General features: G+C 41.5%; 1 protein-coding gene across 3 annotated transcripts in view; it reads right to left on the bottom strand.

Moving 5' to 3' along the window:
- Positions 1–18011, bottom strand: part of GALR1 (galanin receptor 1) — a 147726-nt gene extending 129715 nt beyond the window's left edge. Inside the window, exons 1-2 of one of the 3 annotated variants that reach the window (XM_075921097.1) lie at positions 16386–18011; positions 3050–3115 (exon numbers count right to left, since the gene is read on the bottom strand). In XM_075921097.1, coding sequence (XP_075777212.1) covers positions 3050–3115; positions 16386–17093 — 774 coding nt within the window. In that variant the 5' untranslated portion in view covers positions 17094–18011. The remainder of the gene's footprint in view (positions 1–3049; positions 3116–16385) is intronic. The other 2 variants (XM_075921098.1, XM_075921096.1) reach the window with 2 other exon arrangements.
- Between the last annotated feature and the right edge of the window lie 8609 nt (positions 18012–26620).

Below are 26620 nucleotides of genomic sequence, written 5' to 3'. Positions count from 1 at the left end.
TGGACCCAAAACTCATGTAATTGATTTAAAACAATTATATTTTTCAATCAATAACATTTTGGATAATGTTGTTTGCCTTCCAATTTTTGATCCCTTAAGAAACAGTAGGTTGTACTTTTTATTTTTAAATTAAAGCTCAGATTCTTGTCTGACTACATGACACCAAGAGCTGAAGATTTGAGAAAACCAAAAGTCACAAGATGTGAAATAAAATCACAAAAGTTGGCAACTTGGATTTAGTAGTTATATCATAAGCCCCAGCCCCAATTCCACAAAGTTCTTAAGGACCTTACTGAATCAGAGATTTAATACCTTATCCTTTTAACATGGTACCTCTAAAAAAATCTTGAATAGTATTTCAGGATAGTATAAATACTTAATTAGGGCCTGATTCAGCAATCCAGTGTGCACAGGCAATGCCCTGCATCCATGTGTATCTCCATTTACCCCACAGTACGCTAACATCTTTATGGCTGACTTAGAACAACGTTTCCTCAGCTCCCGTCCCCTTTTACTCCTTCTCTACTTACACTACATCTATGACATCTTTATGATCTGGACGCATGGCCAAGAAACACTGGAAACATTCCACAGAGATTTTAACAACCTACACCCCACTATCAATCTCAGCCTGGACCATTCTACATGAGAGATCCATTTCCTGGACACCACAGTACAAATCACCAATGGAAAATTAGACACCACCCTCTACAGAAAACCCATCGACTCATACAGTTACCTACATGCCTCCAGCTCCCATCCAGAACACGCCATATGATCCATCGTCTATAGCCAAGCCCTTCGATACAACCACATCTGCTCTAATCCCACTGACAGAGACCAGAAACTTCAGGATCTCTACCAAGCATTTATAAACCTCAACTACCCACCTGGAGAAATAAAAAAACAAATTGAAAGAGCCAGACGAATACCTACTTCAAGACAGACCCAAGAAAACCAACAATAGAACACGACTTGTCATCACCTACAGCCCCCAACTTAAACTTGTCCAACACATTATCAATAAACTACAATCTATACTGGAACAAGATACTAAACACCAAGAGGCTCTGGGAGACAGCCCCATAGTCTCCTATAGACAACCACCTAACCTCAAGATGATTCTTACCAACAACCACAGGACATACCACACTAATACCAACCCTGGAACCTTCCCTTGCAACAAACCCCGTTGCCAGCTTTGTCCACATATTCACTCTGCTGATACCATTATTGGACCTAACCAATTGAGTTATAAGATCAAGAATACATATTCCTGCTCATCCAGAAATATAATTTATGCTATCATGTGCCGAAAGTGTCCGTCTGCTATGTACATTGGACAAACGTCTCAGATCTTCGCCAAAGAATCAATGCCCACAAAACAGATATTAGACAGGATCACAAAGAAAAAACAGTTTCTTGCCATTTCAACCAGAAAGGGCATTGTCTCAATGACTTGATTACCTGCATCCTGCTTCAAAGATCTTTTAACACCAGACTTGAAAGAGAATCCTCTGAACTGTCATTCATGCTTAAATTCGACACTTTACGCCTCGGTCTAAACAAAGACATTAATTATCTTACCCATTACAAAGATAGCCTCCCCAATTATCACCTCTAATATCATTAGCTCACAGACTTTTACCCCCCCTCATCTCCCCTCTATTCTGAAATTTGATTTGTCCTTTTCATATGTTTTTTTTTTATTGTATCCTTTGGTATATATGGTTGTGCCAATTTTCTTCCACTATTTGATCTGAGGAAGTGGGTCTGGCCCATGAAAGCTCATCACCTAATAAACCATCTTGTTAGTCTTTAAAGTGCTACATAGTCCTGGTTTTTGTTCCATTTACTTCAATGAGACCCAGCATGGGCATGAGCTCAGATTGTACAGCTGTGCTCCAAGGATTTATCTGACTCTATTGCTTGTCAATACAAAAGTCAGGCAAGAAACTCATGATTTCAAATCTATTCAAAATTACAACTCTCTAAGCCTGCTGGTGCCAAGTCTGCTCAAAGTTAGAAGTCTATATGCTGTATTACCAAATAAATTCACTATGATACAGACCCTTCAATACAGTTCTAAAAAACAGTATTAGCTTTATGATTTAAAGATATTTTCAAAATCCAATTTGCAGTATTAGCAGTGGGTATTTAACTTAAAGCCCTGAACAGCACAGAATAAAAACAGCTGTTATGAATGGCAATGTTTTAAAAGAGGCTCAGGAAGTACAATAAACCTGATTTATCCAGAAATTCTTCATGCTATATAAAAAATGACATTAGCAGGAAAAAATTACAAAATAGTGAGAACATACAGGAGAACTGAAAAGTACATTCATACCAAAACAGGTCTGGGCCACAGGGACTGGCTCTGGATCTGCTTTTCACATCATCCAAAGATCAAGGTATAAAGATCTAGAATAGTGGTTTAGCCCACTGCAGAGATTAGGAAACAAGCGGACAATTCAAATCTGGTTAGAGGTTTGGGTTTTAAACCCTCATGGTATGTCTAGGCTACGTGCCTCTGCCAACAGAGGCATGTGAATTAGACATACCAACATAGTCAATGAAGTGGGGATTTAAATATCTCCCGCTTCATTAGAATAAAAATGGCTGCCACATTGTGCCGGCTCAGCTGTTTGTCGGCACAAAGCGGCAGTCAAGACGGGGATCAGTCGACAAGGAAAGCCGTTGTCGACCAATCCTGTAAACCTCGTTTCACGAGGCATAAGGGATCAGCTGACAACGGCTTTCCCTCTCGACCAATCCCTGTCTTGACTGCCGCTTTGTGCCGACAAATAGCTGAGCTGGCACAACGCGGCGGCCATTTTTATTCTAATGAAGCGGGGGATATTTAAATCCCCACTTCACTGACTATGTTGGTATGTCTAATTTAAATGCCTCTGTCGGCAGAGGCATGTAATCTAGACATACCCTCAGTGTTCAGATGCATTAGGATTCAAGTCCAACTCTACATTCTACTTTTGGTAACAAGCAATATTACATTGAGAAGTTAGCATGCCTGGTAATTAAAGCAATGTACCTTTTTCTTGGATGCTTCTGACTTCTTTGACATGTTTCTCAACTTTTTGTGCAGATGATTAAGGACCTGAAAAAAGATTAATTTGCACCTTGCATTTAAAATTAAAAGACACATTTTTCAAAATTATGCTGTCCAATGTGGAATGAATTGCTCGTTAATGTTAATATATCCAATCTTCACATTTCAAAAGTACCTGCTATAATATCTAATCTGCACCTATTGGAATCAACAGATATGAAGTACATATTTATTTAATGTTAATATAAAAAAAGACACATCGCTTATTAAAATATGCATGGCAGTGAACCCAATCTTCCAATGAACATAAACCTGTTCTACAGTCACTTGTAACTGGTAATCATTTGTCTTTCATAGGATGTCTACACTTGTGAATTTGAAATGACTTTCTCTGCACATAACATCAAAATTGTACATTTTGAACCATAGCTTTCTTTAGTCTTCTGTATAATTTGCATTAATCAGCTGGATATTTGATAAATAATAACACCCCTCGGAGCTGTCTGATTTTGAAGAATTAACCTAAAAATATTTTAATTAATTTATATAAAATGTGTCACAAGTGAAATATGATCCTTATGAAAAACTTTACATGGCTTGTGATGTACCTGTAATCGGTGAGGTTTTTAAATCTGGCAACAAAATTGATTTTTCATTGTACAGCAACTTCAAATTTGTAACAGAAACTTGATAGTCTGCGCACAAGACTTTTGGGTAGAGTAGCAGGAACACACTTTGGTGGCAACCTTCATTCACTCTGAAGTTAATGGAATTTGTAGGGCAGGATCTAAAAAAAAAAAGTGTCCTGCAAATGTTTATGGAATAGGCTGTATAATACAAAAAAGAGAAACGTTTAATAAAATGGAAGGGTGCAAATTCAAAATGTGTAATTAGACTATGGAACTCATTGCCACATTACATGAAAGCCAAGCAAGATTAAAGAAGAGATTGGACATTTATATGGATAATAAGACAATTCAGTGTCAACACAGATTGGCCTTCACTGGGTGTTGTCTTGGCTAAACATCCAGGCTTCTCCACCTCAGTAGTAAGGAGAGCAGAGGGCAAGTACACCCCTTTTTCTACACTTCCATGAGAAGAACTCCTGGGTTCTTGTAAAGGATCTGGGGTGATGATCCTGCTTTTCCTGGATCCTGCTTCCCTCTTCTCACCTGGGCAAAGGAAAGGAAGAGAAAATCTTGACTGCTTCTAGGAGAGTGACATACAGAATAAGCAGTTTTTAGCAAGATATGAATGGGAGCTGGATGAAGTTTGTGAATGGTGAATGGTGTATGGGTGGCAGACTTTGGAAGAGAATAAGAGCAAGTAAAAGAGAAGTGAAAACGGGATCAGCATCCTCCGATTGCTGCTACAGACTAAGCAGAGCCTCTTGAGGAGTAGCTAGCTCCACACTACTTGCAAAGGCTATTTCCTCCAGGCAGTTAATCCCCTGAACTTTCTCCATTTTGGATCAAATACTAATGTCTCATGGCCATCACATGCAGCCTTCTGACTAATCAAATTCTAGTTCTGGAGGTAAGAGGGAGAGTCTTCCAGATAATCTGTACTCTACATTCAGAAGTTGGATACCACTATTCCAACTCCACTGAAACAAAGCAGACAACACATGACAGGAGGTGTGGAGGAGTGATATGACAAAAGACAGACTTGTTGAGAGTCTCTGGGTAAGATTAAAAGGGAGTAAATAATAAGGGTGATGTCATGGTAAGGGTCTATTACAGACCAGCAAACCAGGAAGAAGAGATAGATGAAGCTTTTTTAAACAACTAACAAAATTATCTAAAGTGCAGGACTTGGTGATGATGGGGGACTTCAACTCTCCAGACAATAACAGAGCAGGGCACAAAGTATCCAGCAAGTTCTTGGAATGTATTGGAGGCAATTATATTATTTCAGAAGGTGGAGAAAGCCACTAGGGGAAAGGCTGTTCTAAATTTGATTTTAACAAATAGGGAGGAACTGGTTGAAAATCTGAAAGTGGATGACAGCTTGGGTGAAAGTAAACATGAAATGATAGCGTTCATGATACTGAGGAACGGTAGAAGGGAGAACAGCAAAATAAAGACAATGGATTTCAAGAGGCAGACTTTAGTAAACTCAGGGAACTAGTGGGTAAGGTCCCATGAGAAGCAAGACTCAGAGGAAAAACAACTGAAGACAATTAGCAATTTTTAAAGGGACATTATTAAGGGCTCAAGAGCATACTATTCCTCTGCGTAGAAAAGAAAGAAAGTTTAGCAAGAGTCCATATTGGATTAACCAGGAGATCTTGAATGATCTAAAAATAAAAAAGGAGTGCTATAAAAAGTGGAAACTAGATCAAAGTACAAATTATGAATTAAACAAATAACACAAGTATGTAACGGCAGAATTACTAAGGCGACAGCACAAAACAAGCTCAATCTAGCTAGAGACACAAAAAGTAACAAGAAAACATTTTACAAATATTAGAAGTAGGAGGAAAATCAAAGATAAGGTGGTCCCATTGTTCAGTGAAGAAGGAAAAACAGTAACAGAAAGGCTATGTCTACACTACTAGGCTTTATCGGAAAAAGGCATGCAAATTGCGGAGTGCTCATCTACATTGGGCCAAATTTGGGGGGAAAAAACCCTCTTTTGGAACAGCAGACGTGTTCCCAGGACATGGCAGAGTTTTTCCGGGATACCAAAGGTATCCTGGAAAAAACCCGTAGTCTAAACATAGCCAAAATGTGGAAATGGTAGGTGTGCTTAATGTCCTCTGTTTCAGTTTTCACCAAGAAGGTTGGTGGTGATTGGACACCTAACATAGTGAATGTCAGTAAAAATCAGGTAGGTTCAGAAGTTAAAATAGGAAAAAAAAATATTTAGAAAAGTTAGGTGACTGCAAGTCATTAGGACCTGATGAAATGCATCCTGGAATACTCAAGGAGTTGATTGAGGAGGTATTTGAGCCATTAGATATCATCCTTGAAAAGTCATGGAAGAAGGGAGCGATTCCAGAAGACTGGGAAAGGGCTAGTATAGTGCCTATCTATAAAAAGGGAACTAAGGACAACCCAGGAAACCACAGGCCAGTCAGCTTGACTTCTGTGCCAGGAAAAATAATGGAACAAATAATTAAGGAATTGATCTGAAATCATTTGGAAGATAATAAGGTGATAGTTAACAGTTAGAATGAATTTTTCAAGAATAAATCATGTCAACCCAATCTGATAGCTTTCTTTGATAGGATAGCAAGCCTGATGGATAAGGAGGAAATGGTAGACATGGTTTACCTAGACTTTAGTAAAGCATTTGATACAGTCTCACATGACCTTATCAATAAACTAGGGGAATACAATCTAGATGGGGCTACTATAAAGCGGGTGCGTAACTGGCAGGATAACCATTCTCCGAGAGTAGTTATTAATGGTTCACAATCATGCTGGAAGGGCATAACAATTGGGGTTCCACAGCGGTCTGTTTTGGGACCAGCTCTGTTCAATATCTTCATCAACAATTTACATGATGGCATAGAGAATACGATTATTAAATGTGCAGATTATACCAAGCTGGGAGGGGGTACAGGTGCTTTGGAGGATAGGGACATAATTCAAAATTATCTGGACAAACTAGAGAAATGGCCTGAGGTAAATAGGATGAAGTTTAATATGGACAAATGCAAAGTGCTCCACTTAGAAAGGAACAATCTGTTTCAAACTTACAGAATGGGAAGTGATTGTCTAGGAAGGAGGACTGAAGAAAGGGATCTAGGAGTCATAGTGGACCACCAGCTAAATATGAGTCAAAAGTGTGACACTGTTGCAAAAAAAGCAAACATAATTTTGGGATGCATTAACTGGAGTGTTGTGATCAAGACACAGGGAGTCATTCTTCTGCTCTATTCTGCACTGATTAGGCCTCAGTTGGGTTCAGAACTGGGTGGATAACCATTCTCAGAGAGTAGTTATCAGTGGTTCACAGTCATGCTGGAAGGGAATAACAAGTATGGTTCTGCAGGGATCAGTTTTTGGACTCGTTCTGATCAATAACTTCATCAATAGTTTAGATGGTAGCACAGAGAGTACATTTATAAAGTTTGTGGATGAAGTTCAAGAAAGACAAATGTAAAGTACTCCCCTTAGGGAGGAACACTCAATTTCACATATACAAAATGGTAAATGACTGTCGAGGACCCTTGGTGGTCCACAATAGTACTGTAGGCAATCCATGGGAAGTTTAAAAGTAAGAATCAGGTCCTCCGCAACACTTGGACTTTCCACCAGGCAACACTCACCTGTGGCTTGATAGTCACAGCCATCCATCATCCCACTGCCAGCTGCGCTGCCATTTACACTCCAGCCCTTTCCCCCTCCCAGTCCCATGGTGGGCCTAATCCTTACTTTTCCTTTTCTTTATTTATTCTCCCCCAGGGCTCCATGCACAGCCAAGGGTGGAGTGCCAGGGAGGAGCTGCCTTTGGCCACGAGAGCCCCCTTGCTGTATCATCCATGGATGGATAGGGAACAGAGGGGGCGGAGCTGAGGAAGAAGCATGGGCCAAAGGACATTATCAAGTAATGGAATGTTTGAAAACAGATATATCGTTTGCGGGGGGGGGGGTCCGTAAAATTTTAATAAATTGAAAAGGGGTCTGTATTCTTGAAAAGATTGGGAAACACTGGTCTAGGAAGAAGTACTGCAGAAAGGGATCTATGGACCATACTGGGCCACAGGCTAAAGATAAGTCAACAGTGTGACAATGTCACCAAAAACAACCCATCTTTCTGGAATGCATTAACAGTAGTGTTGTAAGCAAGACACAAGAAGTAATTCTTCTGCTCCACACTGTACTGATTAGTAGTACTGTATCCAGTTTTGTGCACCACACCAGGAAAGAGGTGGAAAAATTGGAGAAGGTCCACGCAAGAGCAACAAAAATAATTAAAGTTTAGAAAATATGGTCTATGAGAGATGACTGAAAAAACTGGGTTTGTTTAGTCTGGAAAAGAGAAGAATGAGATGGGACATAACAGTACCTAAAAGGAGAAGGAAGAAAAATTATTCTCCTTAATATCTGATGATAGAACAAGAAGCAATGGGGCTTAAATTGCAGCACAGGAGGTTTAGATTGGTTAAGCACTGGAATAAATTGCTAGGGAGGTTGTGGAATCTCCATCATTGGAGATATTTAAGAGTAGATTATATAAACATCGGTAAGGGATGATTTAGATGATTCTTGGTCCTGGCATGAGTACAGGGGACTGGGCTTGATGATCTCTCAAGGTCCCTTCTATTTCTAGTATTCTATGTTTATGTATGTATACTCCAAGATTAACCAATGGCCTCTATACACACTATTCCTACTTTGGACCAGAATGTTCCCAATGAATGGTCTCTTGCTCCTCTCCACTCATTTCAGTTAGATCACTTTCAAAATATACAATTCACTGTGAGCAAGGGTGGCAGAGTCTGATCCTTTTTTAGGAACAGATTGTGTGAAGTAGTGATTTATGGTCTCTCATCAACTGCAAGATTGGATCACACTAATGCTTTTTTTTTTCTTTTTTTTTACAGAATACACAGAATATGGGCTTGATGGAATCTGTTATGTTGTTTTCCAGATGCCAGTCAGGATTTGACCCTCAAGTAATTTCTAAGACATCTGCTTCTGCATTAGTAGTTGCTGATGCCACTGAAGAATTTTTAGAAAAAAAAAAAACTAACATGTAGAATGCATCCAAGTGAGTCTGTTACCAAGATTGAATACTCCAGCTGTGTTCAGAAAGCTAGCTGAAATAAAGGGTCACTTTATATTTTTTTAAGCAGTCTGGAGGTGAACTGACTCTCACAACTAAATCTCCACTCACCTAGCTGAAAATGTACTCCATACCCTTTTCTAACATGAATTTATATGTCAAAAGACTTCACATCTGAAAAAAAAACCCTCACAAATCTTTTCAAGCTCCCAGCTTTCATGTACCTGTTGTTTATAGATCATAGTTTGCTCTCGGGTAAGAATACAAAGTAATAAATTCTCCTGACTGACCAAGGTTTTGCAAGTTCTTTTATAACTAGGGAGATAGAGCAGTCTTACGGCCATCATTCACCGGGTTAACAAAAAAACCCTGCATAATATAAATTGCCAGACTGTAATCCATGTGCATGACTCTTTTAGGCTGAAACAGGGTCCTCCCGTCCTCTCTCTTTCATTCTCTCCTCCTAAAATCACACTGGAGGAGAGGCGCGGAGAGATGGGGGAGGGAGAGAAAGAGAGAGAGCATAGTTTAGGTGATCCTGCTGCTGTTGGCATACATATTTCCATCAAAAACATATAAGCATAAACACTGTACAGTTTGGAAGCATATTTGATTTCTTGCTACTTACAGTCATTTCACTAGTAACACTTTCATTACTATTAGCTCCTTTGAAAGATCCATTAAAAATAATTTTCCACAAGAGATTAAACAAGGTAATTATCCCATAATAATGACTTGTATGTTGAACAGCAGCATATGTACATATTGCACTCTGAACCCCAATTTGTCATATAAATCTTGTTTACATTCAAGTGCCATTGTCAGCAGTGCCATAGTTATGGTAATGGGACCTATTTCAATTACAGGCAGTCCCCGGGTTACATACAAGATGGGGACTGTAGATTTGTTCTTAAGTTGAATTTGTATGTAAGTCGGAACTGGTACATATTGTAGGGGAAACTCTAGCCAAACATTTCTCCAGAGCTGTTTTATTCTCCCACACCTCACTTCCCTCAGTCCTTTATTCTCAAGCTGAGGTGTCTGCTGAGAAAAGCTGCTCCACGACTCCCTGGTCTGCTGGGGGGGGGGGGGCACTAGCTTCGAGTCTCCCTGGTCTGCTGGGGGGAAGCAGCTAGTGCGGGGCTGCCTCACCTCGTTTGTAAGTAGGGATCCGATGTAAGTCAGATCCATGTAACCCGGGGACTGCCTGTACTACAGCAGAGCCTTTCATTCCACTCTACTTACTATTGTATCGCTACTACTATTATAGATAGGGTGACCAGATGTCCCATTTTAAAGGAACAATCTTGAATTTAAGCCCTGCTGCAGGTTTCCCTCCTTTTTTAAAAAAGGGGGACAATTGTCCTATATTTTCTGTCCCTTCCTATAAGTACTGGTGGTCCTACTACTTGATAGATCCTTGCTCACCAGCCTCCCACCCAGCTGATGATGAGGGTGGGAGAACAAGGCTGGTGGCTGGGCAAAGCTGCAGCATGTGGGGCTGGCTGCTCCCCCTGCTGGTCAGTGAGTGCAGTCCCTGTTATGTGCTGGCTCCTGGCCAGAAGGCTCTTTCACCCCACCCCACTCCCATTTCCAGCCAGCACTGGCTGCTCGCTGCAGGGGCTGGTGCCTGCTGCTAGGCGCTAACCAGTTACGTGTCATCTCCTATTCACCCATAAGCCCTTCACATGCTTCCTCTCTAACTGTCCTCTCCCTACTGTGCCTGTTTACCCCTCCCAACTCTCTGCTTCTTCATATGCTACCCTCCATCCCCCCGGCAGGGTGTGTCCTTCTCCCAGGGCTGTGTGGAGAACCAGCCCCTGGTCGGATCGTTCAAGTCATCAACAGTCTGAATGGCAGACAACTTCCTCCCTCAGCTGCCTCTGGCTAGGCTAGCACCCAGGCAAAGCTCAAGAGGAGCCTGTGCCATGAAGAGCCTGTGCCAAAGCCCCAGACAGCACTAGCATGGGGAAGCTTCTCTACCCTTCAGCTAATTCTGCATGACAGAGAGGAAGCTATTTCCAGCCTGTTTGTGCTCCAACCTTGCAGGCTCTGCAGCAGCCCACCAGGCAAGGACTCTTTACATGCTGCCCCCACACTGAGTCCTGCTTCTAGAGAGTGCAGAGCAGTTCCGTCCCCACGGCACCCTCCTCTGCTGAGCCACCTTTCTGGCCAGGTTCTCTGAAGCCCCTATAGACAGATTCTCTGAGCCCTGGAGCACAATGTATCCTTAGGGCTCAACCCCTTTCTCCCTGTGCTTAAACCATGGGATAGGAGGTGACTGGGTTATGTTGATGGCCGGCAGCAGCTTTTTGACACTGAGCAGACAGGAATTGACAAGTCACTTGGGAGTGGGAGGGATGGAATAGATTACCCCTCCAATACATAGGCCAAGTCATTCCTACCCATTACCCCCATTCCCCTGCAGCTGGAAGCATCTCCCATCCCTTCCCTCCCACACAGCACTGAAAGGCTGCTGCTGGCTACACTCTGGTGTGAACTCTGACAGAAATCTCAGAAGATGAGCCTGTGACTCTGCATGCCCCCACATCTTGCCTCAAAGATGCTGTACCAAGTACTAGAAGAGGCGGGTCCATCCTGGTGACCCAGACAGGCACGCAGGGTAGGGAGCACTGAGTAGGGAGGGCTGGGTCATGTTGGTCAGTCACCACAATCCCTGTGTGACAGAAGTGTACAGGAGTGTGTGTGTGTGTGTCACTTCTCTCCATGCAAACCTTAAAGATAAGAAGGTAAATAAAAAGTCTCCATCTACGCAGTACTTTTTTTAAGATGGGCTCAGTCAACTTGATGTTAGTTTGAACATTTCCATAATTCTGATTAATTGCCATTAAACTGACTTGAATATGAATAATATTACCAGGTCTCCCATATTCAGCATATAGAAATATGGTCACCCAATTATAGGTTTTATTTCTTTTTATTTTCATTGGCAGGTCTGGGTTATAACTCTTCCATTTACATCCTCCTGCTAAAACTTGGGATATAAGATCACAGTCCAGGAACATTTTTAAGCTTCTTTTTTATGTTAGGATTCCTACTCTTTGTGATTTATATTTTTAACTGAGTCTATAAATCAAAATAGCTTTCTGTAATTCAGTGTGTTCAGGATATTTTTACATAATGGAGACAAGTTTTTCATAGTATTTCTAGAGGCAAAAGTAAAATAATAGGTCAATTATTAATATTTGAAATAGATAAAGGTATCATCAATCTGGGGTCATATTCTGCCATATGAGTACTACCATCAAAATCAATTACCAAGATTTTCAAAACTAATAATTTTAATTACCTCATTTTCTGGGTGCCATGATATTTCAGTGTGCAACATGATATTCTGGGTGCCATGATATTTGGGTGTGCAACATGAAAAGGAACTGGTTTTCAGATGCTCTCTCAACTTGGGCACTCAAAAACTGAGTCACCCAAAATCACCAGTCACTTTTGACTTGTTTGTTCAATGGGAACCGAGGATGCTCAGGGCCTTCCAAAATGAGCATTGGCACTTTGCAGGCTTGAGCCATTGGGCCTTAAGTGGCATTTTTAATATGCAATCTTATACTAGCATCATAATAGTACATACAATAAGCTGATATGTAAATAATAAAAGAAATATGTTATCTCATGACAAATTACAAAGAGCCTTTTCAAGCTATCCATCAAATAATATGTCCTTAATACTTACTACTGAACTATTAAATAGTTAATCACTGCTTATCTCATTACATATGAATGCCATCTCTGGTTTTCTCTGAGTTTGCAAGTGAACAGATTTTTTAAATACCCATCACTGTTTCAGTATTTCTGTAATCTGTAAATGGTACTGTACTCTCTCAGCAAAAGCTGTTCCTTTTGCTATTACTTCCCAGTAGGATGTGAATACTCTGATAATGTAATTTAAGACAGAGGGAATGCAACTAACTTGCCATTTAAATGCATTAAAAATGAAGGAAATTACAATTTACATTAAAAAATAAGAACTTGCCTTACAACGGTCCTGAAAATGCCATATATTCAAATAAAGAACTGCATTCCCTTTGTCTTAAACTAGATTATGAGAAGACCGAAGCTTCCTTATTATTTGTCAGATCCTCAGTTGTCATAATTCAACGTAGTTCCATAGAAATCAATGAAGGTATATCAATTTACACCATCTAAGGGTCTGACCCACTAACATGCTCCACTTCATAACTAAATATTGCCATTGATTTACCTATTATATTACACAGCAACTTTCCTTGAACATTTTGTGTAGGGTTACCACATTTGAACTTTCAAAAAAGAGGACACTCCTGAGAGGGAGTGTATCTGTATCAGTACGGGAAACCCTCGAGTTGCGACCACCTGAGTTGTGACCCTGTGCATTACAACTATTTTTTAAAGGGCAGAAGGGGCCGAAAACCCCTGACTTACGTCCTCGGCCTGAATTTATGACGGCACATGGCGCCTATCATCAATGAGGGCTCGATTTACTTTCCCAGGAACCAATCGTGTTGCAAGTCGGAGGTTGTCTGTATCTACCAACTCACATTGTATTAATGTGTTATATATAACATTAATACAATATGAGTTGGTAGATACTGATACAGATACACTCCCTCTCAGGAGTGTCCTCTTTTTTGAAAGTTCAAATATGGTAACCCTAACTTTGTGCATTGAGAAGCCAAGATGTCATGGCTGTGTTTCTTTCAATAGAATTCCATGGTAATCTGCTCAGTGGAGCTCCATGAGGACTCCCTTGCTGGACAAATACTATCACAGCTATGGCCTTGACAAATTTAAGACTGAAGCTTGTTAACTTATTGACACTACAGTCTTAACTTACCCCACCCTCTGCTCACCCTGATGTGCCAAAATACTGCAGGTGAAGTTTTGTTGATTACTTTATTAACAGCAGGAGTGATCCCTATATTGCAGATTACAAAGACACCAAGTACCTCTTACAAAGGTCTGAGTTTTCTCAGTTCCCACTGCCACTGATGAGTATTGAGGGTAGTAAGCATCTCACAGAACTGGCCCCTCAAAGCTGGATCCTGACTTCAGTGGGAAGATTAAGCCAGTCTTCTCAGACCCCTTCAATTCCTAACCAAAACAAGGCTGAAGTAAGGACAGCCTAGTAGCAAGTTGAAAATGAACTTTCAGCTGTAACTTTGAATTGCCTTGATTTGTTGGCTAAGACAACATTTTAATGTTAATTAAACATACATTTAATTAGTGGAATTAACCCCTATTTCAGGATATTTTAACTTGATCATAAAGTATTTGTTCTGGGCATATTTGGCATTCAGGGACTCAGATTTGAAGATTTTTAGTCAAATTATTTATATTAATATTTGTATTAAATAGCTATTTTATAATCAAACTGATGTATTTTACTAACTTTAATATTTCAATAGTCTGTTCACAAAATAATTCCGTTTAATTTTGTTTTTAAATTATACAAGTACAAATTTATTATTTTTAAAATATTCACCATACTTGTTTAACTTACAAAACTTTTTTAGCATGAAAAAAAGGTTTTAGAGGTTTTAGTCAATGTTGTGAATGAGGCTCTTTTGGCTGTAAAATTACTAATAATTATTAATTTAAAATGAATGTTTAAAAGTCATCTTCTCAGCATGTGCGATAACAATCTCCCCATAGTATCTGTTAATATCTTTATTTAAATATGGTAATGATCAAACCTACAGTATTGGTTTCTGCCTCCTCATTGCACAGTAACTCTTATTACAGACAATGAGAAATCCACCCATCCACACAGGGAAAAGAGAACTGAACCTTTAAGGGTGATTTTTTTAATTTTACTTTTTTGCCTTTTTGCCAGTTTGACACCTCAGTCATTGTAAATGTTGTTTTGCCCTGTAATTTAGAAACTAATTTAGAAACTTTGTCCTTTGAATGCAAACATATTTTAAAATGTGTTAAAATGCATCCATACATTTTTCCACATCACAATTAATGAATTCATACACAAACTGTATAAATTACACACTTCATTCTCCTCAGAAATGTTTTGCTTTATTAATTAAGGAACTGATGCCTCAGCAAGCAAGCAGACTTTACTCCCATGAAAAGAACTATTAACTTCAATGCAATTTACTAATGAGTAAGAGCTAGTAAAGTGATTAAAGATTTGCAAGATCTCAGGGAAAGAACTCTCCAGTAGGACTGTATTCAGCCTGGTTGTTTACAGTGTCCTGTATTCTGAAAAACAGCTAAATTGGTGCTTCCTTCAAAGCTGCAGAAAATACTGATATAGAAAATGGATCATTGCCTGAGCGATGAAGCGGAGAAAGTGAGTGTGTCACGGTTCTGTCCCTTTCGTCAGAAATTTGCTCATCCTCAATGATTATTTTTGGCAGCTGTAATCCTGAGCCTCCAGAAGTCAGTAGCAAAGCTCCCATTAACTTCAACTGATGCAGGATGAGACTCTTAACCAACATGTAGCTCTGCCTGTTGCTCTTAGTGTCTTTTAACTGGACGTTAAAAAGTCCAGAAGTCTGTAGTAGAATGGGCATCATACAGGTCAGACACCAGTAATAATCTGGCTGGGTTTTGTTTAAATGCAGCATGTTTTAAATGATTGCCGTTTGTTGTGTGTATATGTTAACAACTTTGCACACTATTGCACTTTGCCCATGCACTTTGCTCATTTTGGAGTTCATCACCCAGCACTTCAGGAAAACACATAAAGTGTTCAGCACAGCTGAAATAGAGATTTTTAAAAGAGAAAATGCCCAACCCGCCTACGCTATACCTCCTCCTCCCCATTTTCTGCACCTTTGGAATCACAGGTGTGATGTTCCTCTCAGCATCTGGACAGTCCACACGTATAGCTCCAGCTACACACCTGTATCTTAACTGGCTATGATTCTACCCTCCCTTCTCAAACACAGACCAAAACTTCAACACCTACCATGTCCTTTACTGCTGTACCCCTTTCCCATGCACGCACCACAAACGAACCCCCATACCCTAGCCCCCTACTACTGCAGCTACCCACAAACTATGTAACCCATCCACCTTCCCACAGTTTTGAGGATGCTAATCCCTATTCCCCTATCCTATAGTTATACTCCCTCCTCTATACACCCATCATTATACCTTTACCTCTAGACACACAAACTCTATACCTACACCTCATCCCTGTGACTGCTCCATACACACACTCCCTATAGCTAAACCCTGTAACTGTACCCCTCCCACACCCTCTACCTACAGCCCACCCATGTAATTGTACCCTACACACACACTGCACCCATATAACTGCACCCTACACATACACACACACACACACCATCTACCTACAGCCCACCCATATAACTGCACCCTACACATAAACACACGCACACCCTTTACCGACACCCCAGCCATATAACTGTACCTCAAATTCTCACACGCCCCTGTGGCTACACCCCACCTTTGCAGCTGTCTCCCAAACACTCATCCCTCCTGTACGGACGCCCCTGTATCCCACCCTACTATGGCGATGTCCCTTGTCGGTGAGCCCCCTACACAGACACACACACACACACACACCCCGCCTGCCGCTCGCACCCACCTTGGCGTAGCAGAAGGAGATGAGCAGCAGCGGCAGCAGGTAGCCGAAGACGAAGGTGCAGACCACGTAGACCTTCTTGTGCCGGGGGTTGGGCCACTGCTCCCAGCAGAAGGTCTGATTGCTGGCGTCCCGGTGGAAGAGGCGCTGGTGGTGAGCCACGGGCGAGGCCATGGCGATGGAGAGCGCCCAGATGAGCCCCACGCCCAGCAGCGCGTTGCGGGAGACCCGCAGCCTGGAGGCGCGGCGGGAGTGCACGATGGCCACGTAGCGGTCCACCGACATGGCGGAGAGGGTGAAGATGCTGACCAGCATGGAGACGGTGAAGAAGTAGTGAATGAACTTGCAGATGAAGGCGCCCAGCACCCAGGTGGGCAGCACGTAGACCGTGGACTGGAAGGGGATGCAGAAGAGCAGGTAGGCCAGGTCGGCGATGCTCAGGTTGAGGATGAAGATGTTGGTGGTGCTGCGGGGCTTGCCCGGCTTGCTCCTGGCCAGCACCGTGATCACCAGCGAGTTGCCCAGCACCCCCAGGGCGAAGATCACGCCGAAGACGATGAGGGTGAGGAAGTTCTCGATGCCGATGCCGAAGAGGGGCTCGCCGTCCCCCGCCGCCTCCTCCTCCCCGGGCATCCCCGAGAGGTTGAAGTCCCCCCGCGGCGACCCCGCGCTCTGGTTCGGGAAGAGGCTCGCCCCTGCCTCGAGCTCCATGGCCGCGGCGGCTGCACCCAGCCAAAGTTTGCCAGGGGAGTCCACCCCGCCCGGGTCCTCCCCGGGCGGCTGCCCGAGCCCCTGGCGAGCCTCACGCGCTCAGGGGGCTGCGAAACTTTCTGGCGCCCGCAGGCTGGGCGGCACCGCGGCTAACGCCTGGGGGCAGCCGGGCTGCAGCCCGCCCGGCCACGCTCTGGCATGGCGGGGCGGCCACTGGGTGGGGTGGGGCGTCCTCGTGGTAAAATGCGCCCCCCGCGGCGCTGCCCGGCTCCCCCCGCCGTCTCCTCGGCAGTTTTGCTACCGCGGGGCGCCGGGTTTGAGCTCGCAGCGCGGTGCCGTCCAAGGGCGGGAAGCGGGGCTGGGCGCGCGGGAGGTGTCCGGGGCGCTCCCTGGGAGCGCGGCAGCCTCCCCCTGCAGCTCCCTCGCCCGCCCCCTCCGGCCGGCTCCTCCCCGGCTGGCCTCCCGCGCGCTGCCTCTCCTCGGGCACCTGGAACCAGCCCCGCGAAGCGCGCCGCTGCCGCACAGGCGATACGCTAGCAAGCCCCGCGCCAATCCCAGAGGCGGGCTAGCTCACCCTTCCCCCGCCCTGCCCCGCTGCCCGTCCCGCACCGTGCAGGGCTGAGCCGCCCAGTGCCCAGCCTCTCCTGTCAAGCACAGTCAGGACTGCTGCTTCGCACGCAGCTCGCGTCCCTGCCCGGCGCTGGAGGGCGGGGGGGGAGGAGAGGGTTACCTTTTCCTCCGGTTTTGCGTGTAGGCGTGTGCTCATTGCAGCCACAGCCAACTTCTCCTACAGAAGTCGAAGAGCAAGCATCATGTATGCACCCAGAGGACTGTAGTCCCATGAACAGAAGCCAAAGGAATTGCAGCCGCTCATCACTTTCCTTGCCAAGCCAGGGTTAGACAATGCTGGCAGACATGCAGCTACACAGGGATCCCAATTCACGTGGTGCCACCTCGGTGACAGGTGAAGCACCACTATGATGTTTGCGGATTGCATTCCAGTGCCATTGGGCATGGAGTACAAACTGCTTCGTGCAGAAATAAACTTCTGCGGCAATAACTTATTCTCTGGGAATTTGGGATTCCTCCCTGTTTAGCACTGTACAGGTAGAAAGCTACTCACTGAAACAGGCCTGATCTCCGTCCTGGTGTAAGGCTTGTTCTCGTCAGCCCACGGACAATTTCAAAAGTTAAAAAGGTGTATTTGATGCTGCCTGAGAGCCCCACCCTCTGAGATGCCTCATCATCCTTCTTGCCTTGGAAATTAATGGGAATAGAGGGAGCTGCCCCTCAGGAAGATTGGGTTGTAGGACACCATCGTTTAATCCTTATGGACCTTCTTCAGGAAAGCACTTAAGCAACATTTAAATCCATACCTGTTCAGGACAGCAAAAAACACATGCTCAGCTCTTGCCTGGGAAATGGATACCTACTGGAATATGGGCCTGTGTGAGTAGTCCCCTTGAACTGAGCTGCAGGATCAAAATTTTAACCCTGCTCCTGAAAACACTCGTGCATGCAAATAAATATTCAAATAAGTTGTCCTACTGATATCAAAAGCACTGCTCATTTGCACCAGCATGGGTAGATGTTTGCAGGATGCAGCATTCCTTCTTCCTAGCTCCTTCTTCAGGAAGGGTACAGAAGCATATCCTTACATTCCACTAAGGTCAATGTGTGGGTTCAAACTAAACACATGTTTAAGTGTTTTTGTTGAATGTGGATGGATTTAACCACATGATAACTTTTCCTGATTTGGGGCTTTAATTTCCTTCAAATCTAACAACCAGTCTGGACTAAATATATTAATTTCATTTTTATATTCACAATTTTATTACAAGTTTTGAAATACATATAAGTTCACAAAATAAAACCATTGCATGTTGTTAATAATACAGTGTAGCACTTTTAATCTTCAGGTAATTTTACGAACTACATATCATCCCTATCAGGTGAATAACATTATCCTCATTTTATAGGTGACAAAGTGAGGCTCGGAAAATTGAAATGAACTTTCCATACAAGTCATCAAAACAGAAGTTACTTAAACAGATGGAATTGGATGGAATTGAAAACTTATTGTAAAAAGTTCATATACATTCCTATTTAAGCTCACATATACTCACATGCATGCTATTCTTCAGATATGAGTTTTAAGAGCATTTCTTGGTTCTTAAATATCCCTCATTTTCAGATTATAAATTTAGGAGCCATGCCTGACTGTATTGTTATTTTATCTCTCATTTCTCTGTTTAAAACACTTTTGGTCTAGAATAGAGAATGAATGCTGAAGGGGTAGGTAGAAGAAAATAAGATTAAAGGGCAAACTGGAAATTCTTAGAAGAAATAATAAAATCTGTATCCTCAAATGTCCAGTCTTAATTTTTTTTAGATATATGGTTGACATTGTTTTCTTTTTTACATCATCTCATTTACATTTAATTCTTGTCCAGGACTCAAAGCTACTTCTCAGAAATTTTAGTGCCTGCTCTGCAGGGATAATTTGAACTATTCTGATATAATTATTGGATACAATGAGCTCTGGCTTTCTTTGCAACCCAGAATTTGAAGGATTTTTCTTTCCTTCTCTGCTTACACTGATACAGTTCATAAGCTAGTGGAGATCAGCCTAGCTTCATTAACTTCAATAAAACCTGCTGAGTATCTGGTCTGTTACATAAAAAATCTAAAACACTGTGAAAGAGCAAAATCCTGGTGGTAGAAATTTAAGAGACTGTTTTAATTATATACAATTGCTTGCTGTTCTGTGACTTTTTTAACTTAGATAAAAATGACAGAAACAGATTATTTGTTTTCTAGTAATTTTTTAACTTATAAGCTTCCAAAAGTATATTAGTTTGGTTTTTGTATGTAATTTATCATCATATTGACATGTTTTACAATAACCATCAAAACACTATAACATACATTTCTGCTTCTGTAACTGACATTCCTAAAAGTGTCCATTATATTTCAATTACTATGGAAATAGTAGAAACAAGAAACAGGACTATGTAGCACTTTATAGACTAACAAGATGGTTTATTAGGTGATGAGCTTTCGTGGGCCAGACCCACTTCCTCAGATCAAATAGTGGAAGAAAATTGTCACAACCATATATACCCTAAAGGATACAATTAAAAAAATGAACACATATGAAATAGTAGACATTGTTGGCTCCACAATTAATTTTATAGAAAGAAAAAAGAGAGTTTACTAACACTGTTAATGTATATATGTATTAATTTAAATTCCTTTATATGTTAGGATGCCAAGAAGTATTTTGATTAGCACTAATGTTCTGTACTGAAATCATACATTTTAGCCAGTTAACATTCTCTAAAATATTATGAGTTAAATGCTGGAACCATTAAAGTCAATGGCAACATTCCTATTGACTATAGCAGAGCTAAAATTTCACCGTAAATGTCTGAAATGCCTTTTTATTCATTTTAGTTTCTTGTTCTTTTTGGCTTGTTACTCTTAATAGGTGTTTCCTTTTGAGTAATATAGTCTGAATTATAGATGCATACCAAATAATTCAATATTATGTAACAGAAAGAAATAACCAGGAAGAATAGATCCAGGAACAAAATCAGTTTTATGAGAAGACAACCTGAACATTTCATTTGGGGAGTTGAGCAGTAGTGTTGGCACTAACACAGTTTCCTAGGTGATGTATGGCCAGATTTGCAACTCAGACACTGCTTTTCATGTGCACATGCATAGCATTTGTCAGTCTGCAAAATAATACCAAAAATGTTGTCTAGAGAATAAAATTATGTTGTAATTTTGCTATCTAAATTAGTAAATTAAATAGAAGTACATACTCATTCCATTTAAGGACCCTATGTGGCAAAACACTCATCACTTACAGGATCAGGCTCTTAAATTAGTTAAGAAAAAAGTAGATATAACGCACATATAATTTCGGATGATTAGAACTATATTGCTCCCCAAACTTGAGCAAGCTCATGATTCTTGTGAAGGATTGTGTACGTACCACACTTGGTCCTTATTTTGTATTATAGATGACCAAGTGCAATAAATAACTGAACAATTTCAGACAATGCAAAACATTTTTTCACATGCACGATAAGCTGCTTCATACACTTTCTTCAAAGACTCTAAAAGGATTTGTCTTGGTACGTAGAAAAAGCATGCAACAAGTTAGCCCCAAAAGAAAGTTTCCGAGAATTCCTTACAAAGAATTATGTTATTTAGCACATTAATGATCTGGAAAATCAGGGAAACAATAAGATGGCAAAATTCAGCCTCTGAATCAAGAAAACACTTAAACTGAACACTAAAGTTCATCTCTTAAGGCCTTTTATCTCTCTTTTAAGCATAGACATACATAGGATCTTTCTTGAATAGGGATGCTTCTTGAATGAGGATTTTAAAGAAGATGCCAAATGTTTCGGCTGAGCCAAGACTAGCTGTCTGCGAAGCGAGGTGAACACACAAGATGATGACAATGAAATTCAGTCTGCAGAATTTGTGGCCAGGCTCCACAGGCTGTTCTGTGAGAAGAAATAAATATGTACCCCTCCACAGAATGAACAGAAAGAAATCTGTGCTGAAAACTTCAGAGAGATTTCCTTGCCTTTCCTACACTCACACAGGTTTTTCATAAGAGGCTGTGATGGGTACACCATTATTCTTTTATACAGGGCATGCAATAAAATACTTCAGATAATTCAGTCAAATTCTAGTTTATGAAAGACACTTAATTTAATTAAGGCTTACGGTTAATTACCCAACAAATTAATTTTAAATACCCTGCTATTAAATTTTAGAGGTGATTTAGTATTCTATAATAAAAGTATATTGTGTAATCTAAAATGTCTTTTCCATTGCAATACAATTATAATTAGCAATAATATTTCTAATTGGAACAAGGCAACCATAAATATACATATATGTGTGTTTATTCATACCTTACATACTTTTTTCCTTATATAGGATTTTTATCCGAAGCATTTCAGAGTATTTTTACAAAGACAAATTGATTTCACATGGCAATAATACTGTATTGTTTTTACCATGAAGAGTAAGAATGAAGAATAAAATAAAACTCCCTCAAAGATAGCATTTATACCCCCTCATATATAACTTTATTACATAGATGAAGCCAGATTTAGGGCTTAGTCCTGTAAGACACATTCTTGCTCCAGTCCAGCAACAATGTAAGAACATGTTTAATTCTAAGCATGCGAGTAGTTCAATTCATTTCCATACCACAGAGGGTTGAAGCTTTTGCTCATTATACCTATTTTAATAAGTGACAGTTTTTATTATTACAAAAGCATTCCCTTGGTTGTTGATTTTTTTGTGTACGGAGGTTGAAAATAGGCTGACTTTCAAGATTAACCTGGTTTATTTTTATTTTGTAATACGAGATAGTACATAACAGTTAAAGCATCTATACTCATTTTTACTTAGTTAACTTCCTGAAGTAGAACCTCCTATTTCAATGGTAGATGTGGATTTTAAATACCATTTGGAAGCTAAATCAAAAATTCATAATCCTTTTTTAACTCACATGCTGGAAGATTATTAGCATGGGAAACACAACATATTTAAAGATGTTAACCACTCTACTACTGGTATTCTTAGGAAGAATATAACACTGGGATCATATATGTCAGTGCAATACAATTTCATTATACATTAACTCCATGATTGAGTGATATTGCTAATAAACTGTCTGAGTTTATTGCTAGTTTTACTGAAATAAAAAGAAATAAACATCCATCACTATCATCTTAAGAGAGACTACCATTTTTCCAAAGACTAAATGTCTAACTCTTTAGCTGATTTCTAAATATCAACTTGGGAATAGATGTTGGATATAGCTTAAGTACAGTGGCCTGACTTTATGTTAATCATGTTCATTACGGTAGTGCATAAGGGGCCTTATTGCATTAGACACTGTACAGACAGGGTCATAGACAGTTCCTTCCCCCAAGAGCCTTATAGTCTAAATAGACAAGACAGACACAGGACAGGGAGAGCAGTAGAACACACAAGCAAAGTGAACAATGGGTTGGTAGCAAATGGGGTGGAGTGAAGAGGAGAAAGTTAAGAGAGGGTATACTAAATAGAAAGGGAAGGGGAAGGAAGGGAAGAAAAGAAGTAATAAAAGGGATAGGTCACCAGAAAAGAGATTGTGATGGGGAAACTAAAAAAGGGGAGGAAGGGTTGGAGCAAGCAGCCAATCAGCACAGGACAGAGGAAGTCCAATCAAAACTGTAGTTCTCTAAGCCCTGGTCTACACTAGGGAGTTATTTTGAAATAACCCCTCTTATTTTGAAATAACAGGCTGGTTATTTTGAAATAGTAACTCCTGCTTGTGAAGAGGAATAATGCTTATTTCAAAATTGTTATTTCAAAATAGCGTTAGTGTGGCTGCTCAGCTGCTGGGTTTTTTTTAAATAATTGGCCTTCAGAGGCCTCTCACAGCTGCCATTGTGACCATTCTGGCCATACCCTGGCAACTCCCTTAGTACCACACAAGCCCTGCCAGCCCCTGGCCACACAGCACCATTCAGTGCAGACATGGCAGACCCCAGAGCTACCTCTGCACCCTTCATGGATGCTGGCATGCCTGCAGCAACCTCTGAAGCCCCATGGCGAATGAGGGCACTGGCCACGACTGGTGTGGAAATCCTGGATCTCCTTGGGGTCTGAGGAGACCAACATCCAGGATCTCTTCACCAAGAGGCACAACACCGAGGTCTGCAACCAGATGGCCATCAGCCAGGCCCAGAAGGGGTACGGCCCGACCCAGAACCAGGTATGGATGAAGATCAAAGAGCTCTGACAATCATGGACCAAGGCCAGGGAGCATAGTTCCCGCTCTGGGGAGGCACCGTAAACCTGCTGCTTTTACGAGCAGCTGGATGCCATCCTGGAAGGGGGGCTAGTCACCTCCTCCCGCCATGTCATTGACTCTGGGAAGGACACACGTCATCAGTCGCTACAAGGGAGGGATTATGAGGAGGAGGAGCAGGCTAGCCTGGACATCATGCCCACCAGCCAGTAGGTCATCCTCAGCCTGGAATCAGTACCCCTTCCCAGGATGTCTCCCATCCTGGGCTTGGACGAACCAGGGGAAGGTACTGCAAGTGAGTTCTATAACTTTCCCTATACGCATGTGGGGGCAGCAAGGGGCTGTGCATCATCGTTTGGCCTTCTTGGCCTGGGGCTTGCACAACTGCTTGTGCACGTGGATGCAGATGGAACGCCGGTCCGGAGCACTCAGCCCCATGACACTCTCACACAGGAACCCGTCACTCCTTCTCACAAGATTCCTTCACAGGCCTGCCTTACTCCAGCCTCTGTGATGGGACACCTTCCCATGACAAGCCACCACTAAGGAGACAGGGATCATGGAAACACGCAGCAATGCCGCACATGGCACAGGCTCATGCCCGCACTCAGGCAGCATCCGCTCCTGGTCAAGTGCAGATAGCCTCAGGCAGCAGCCCCATACAGTAAGTCCTGAGCTGGTGCCCTGCTGGAACTGGTTCTGGCCAGCCTTAAATGTGATTCAGAGTCCACTCAGTGTGGATGCACTATTTTGAAATAGCAAAATGCTATTTCGAAATGCTTTTTGTCTGTAGATGCGTTATTTCGAAATAAGCTGTTTTGAAATAGTGTAGACATACCCTAAGACAGATAGGTAGGGCCCTACCAAATTAATGGACAAAAAAAAGGGTTACAGACAGTGGAATCTGATCTTTTGTGTGCTTTTATCCTATACTATATAGATTTCAAAGTGAACATAAGAATGGCCATACTGGGTCAGACCAAAGGTCCATTTAGCCCAGTATCCTGTCTTCCAACAGTGACCAATGCCCTATGCCACAGAGAGGGAAAGAATAGAACAGGTAATCATCATATGATCCCTTTCCTGTTATCCATTTCCAGCCCCTGACAAACAGAGGTTAGGGGCTCCATTCCTACCCATCCTGGCTAATCGTCACTAATGGACCTAATCTCCATGAATCCACCTAGCTCTTTTTTGAATCATGTTCAAGTCCTGGTCTTCACGACATACTCTGCCACGTAGTTCCACAGATTGACTGTGCTCTGCATGAAGAAAAACCTTCTTGTGTTTGTTTTAAACCTGCTACCTATTAATTTCATTTGCTGACCCCTAGTTCTTATGTTATGGGAATAAGTAAATAGCTTTTCTTTATTCATTTTTTCCACACCAGTCCTGATTTTATACACCTCTACAATATCCCACCCTTAGTCCCCTCTTTTCTAAGCTGAAATGTCCATTTTTTTAATCTCTCTTCATATGGGACTTGTTCCAAACCACTAATCATTTTTGTTGCCCTTTGTCTGAACCTTTTCCAATGCCAATATATCTTTTTTTGAGATGAGATGACCAGACCTGTATGCAGTATTCAAGATGTGGGCATGCCAGGGTTTTATATAGATGCAATAAGATATTCTCTGTCTTATTTTCTATCTCTTTTTAAATGATTCCTAATATTCTGTTTGTTTTTTTAACTGCTACTGCATATTGAGTGGATGTTTTCAGAGAAATATCCACAGTGACTCCAAGCTCTCTCTCTTGAGTAGTTATGGCTAAATTAGTCCCCATCATATTGTATGTATAGTTAGGATTATGTTTTCCAATGTGCATTACTTTACATTTCTCAACATTAAATTTCATTTGCCATTTTGTTCCCCAATCACTTGGTTTGGTGAGATCTTTTTGAAGCTCTTCACAGTCTGCTTTGGTCTTAACTATCTTGAGCAGTTTAGTATCATCTGCAAATTTTGCCACCTCACTGTTTACCCCTTTCTCCACATCATTTATAAATAGGTTGAATAAGATTGGTCCTATATGGATCCTTGGGGGACACCCCTAGTTACTTCTCTCCATTCTGAAAACTTACCATTTATTAGTACCCTTTGTTTTCTGTCTTTTAACCAGTTATCAATCTGCAAAAGGAGCTTCCCTCTCATCCCATGACAACTTACTTTACTTAAGAGCCTTTGGTGAGGGACCTTGTCAAAGGCTTTTTGGAAATCTAAGTACACTATATCCACTGGATCCCCTTGTCCACATGTTTGTTGACCCCCTCAAAGAACTCTAGTAGATTAATAAGGTATGATTTCCCTTTACAGAAACCATGTTGACTTTCCCCGAAAAAATTATGTTCATCTTTGTATATGACAATTTTATTCTTTACTATAGTTTCAACTAATTTGCCCGGTACTGACATTAGAATCACCAGTCTGTAATTGCCAGGATCACCTCTGGAGCCCTTTTTAAATATTGGTGTCACATTAGCTATCCTCTAGTCATTAGGTACAGAAGTTGATTTAAAGGATAGATTACAAACCACAGTTAATAGTTCCACAATTTCGCATTTGAGTTCTTCCAGTTGAGACCAGCCTGCAATTATAACACCATCACATTTTAGATATAAATACTTGAAATCGTGACATTTACTATTTTAAAAATCCTATGTCCATGAAATTGACCAAAATGGACTTTGTAT

This window comes from Pelodiscus sinensis, chromosome 2 (genome assembly GCF_049634645.1).
Source record: "Pelodiscus sinensis isolate JC-2024 chromosome 2, ASM4963464v1, whole genome shotgun sequence".
Classification (NCBI taxonomy): domain Eukaryota; kingdom Metazoa; phylum Chordata; order Testudines; family Trionychidae; genus Pelodiscus; species Pelodiscus sinensis.
Note: the sequence above shows the minus strand (reverse complement) of the source record. Positions and strands in the feature narration are given on the sequence as shown.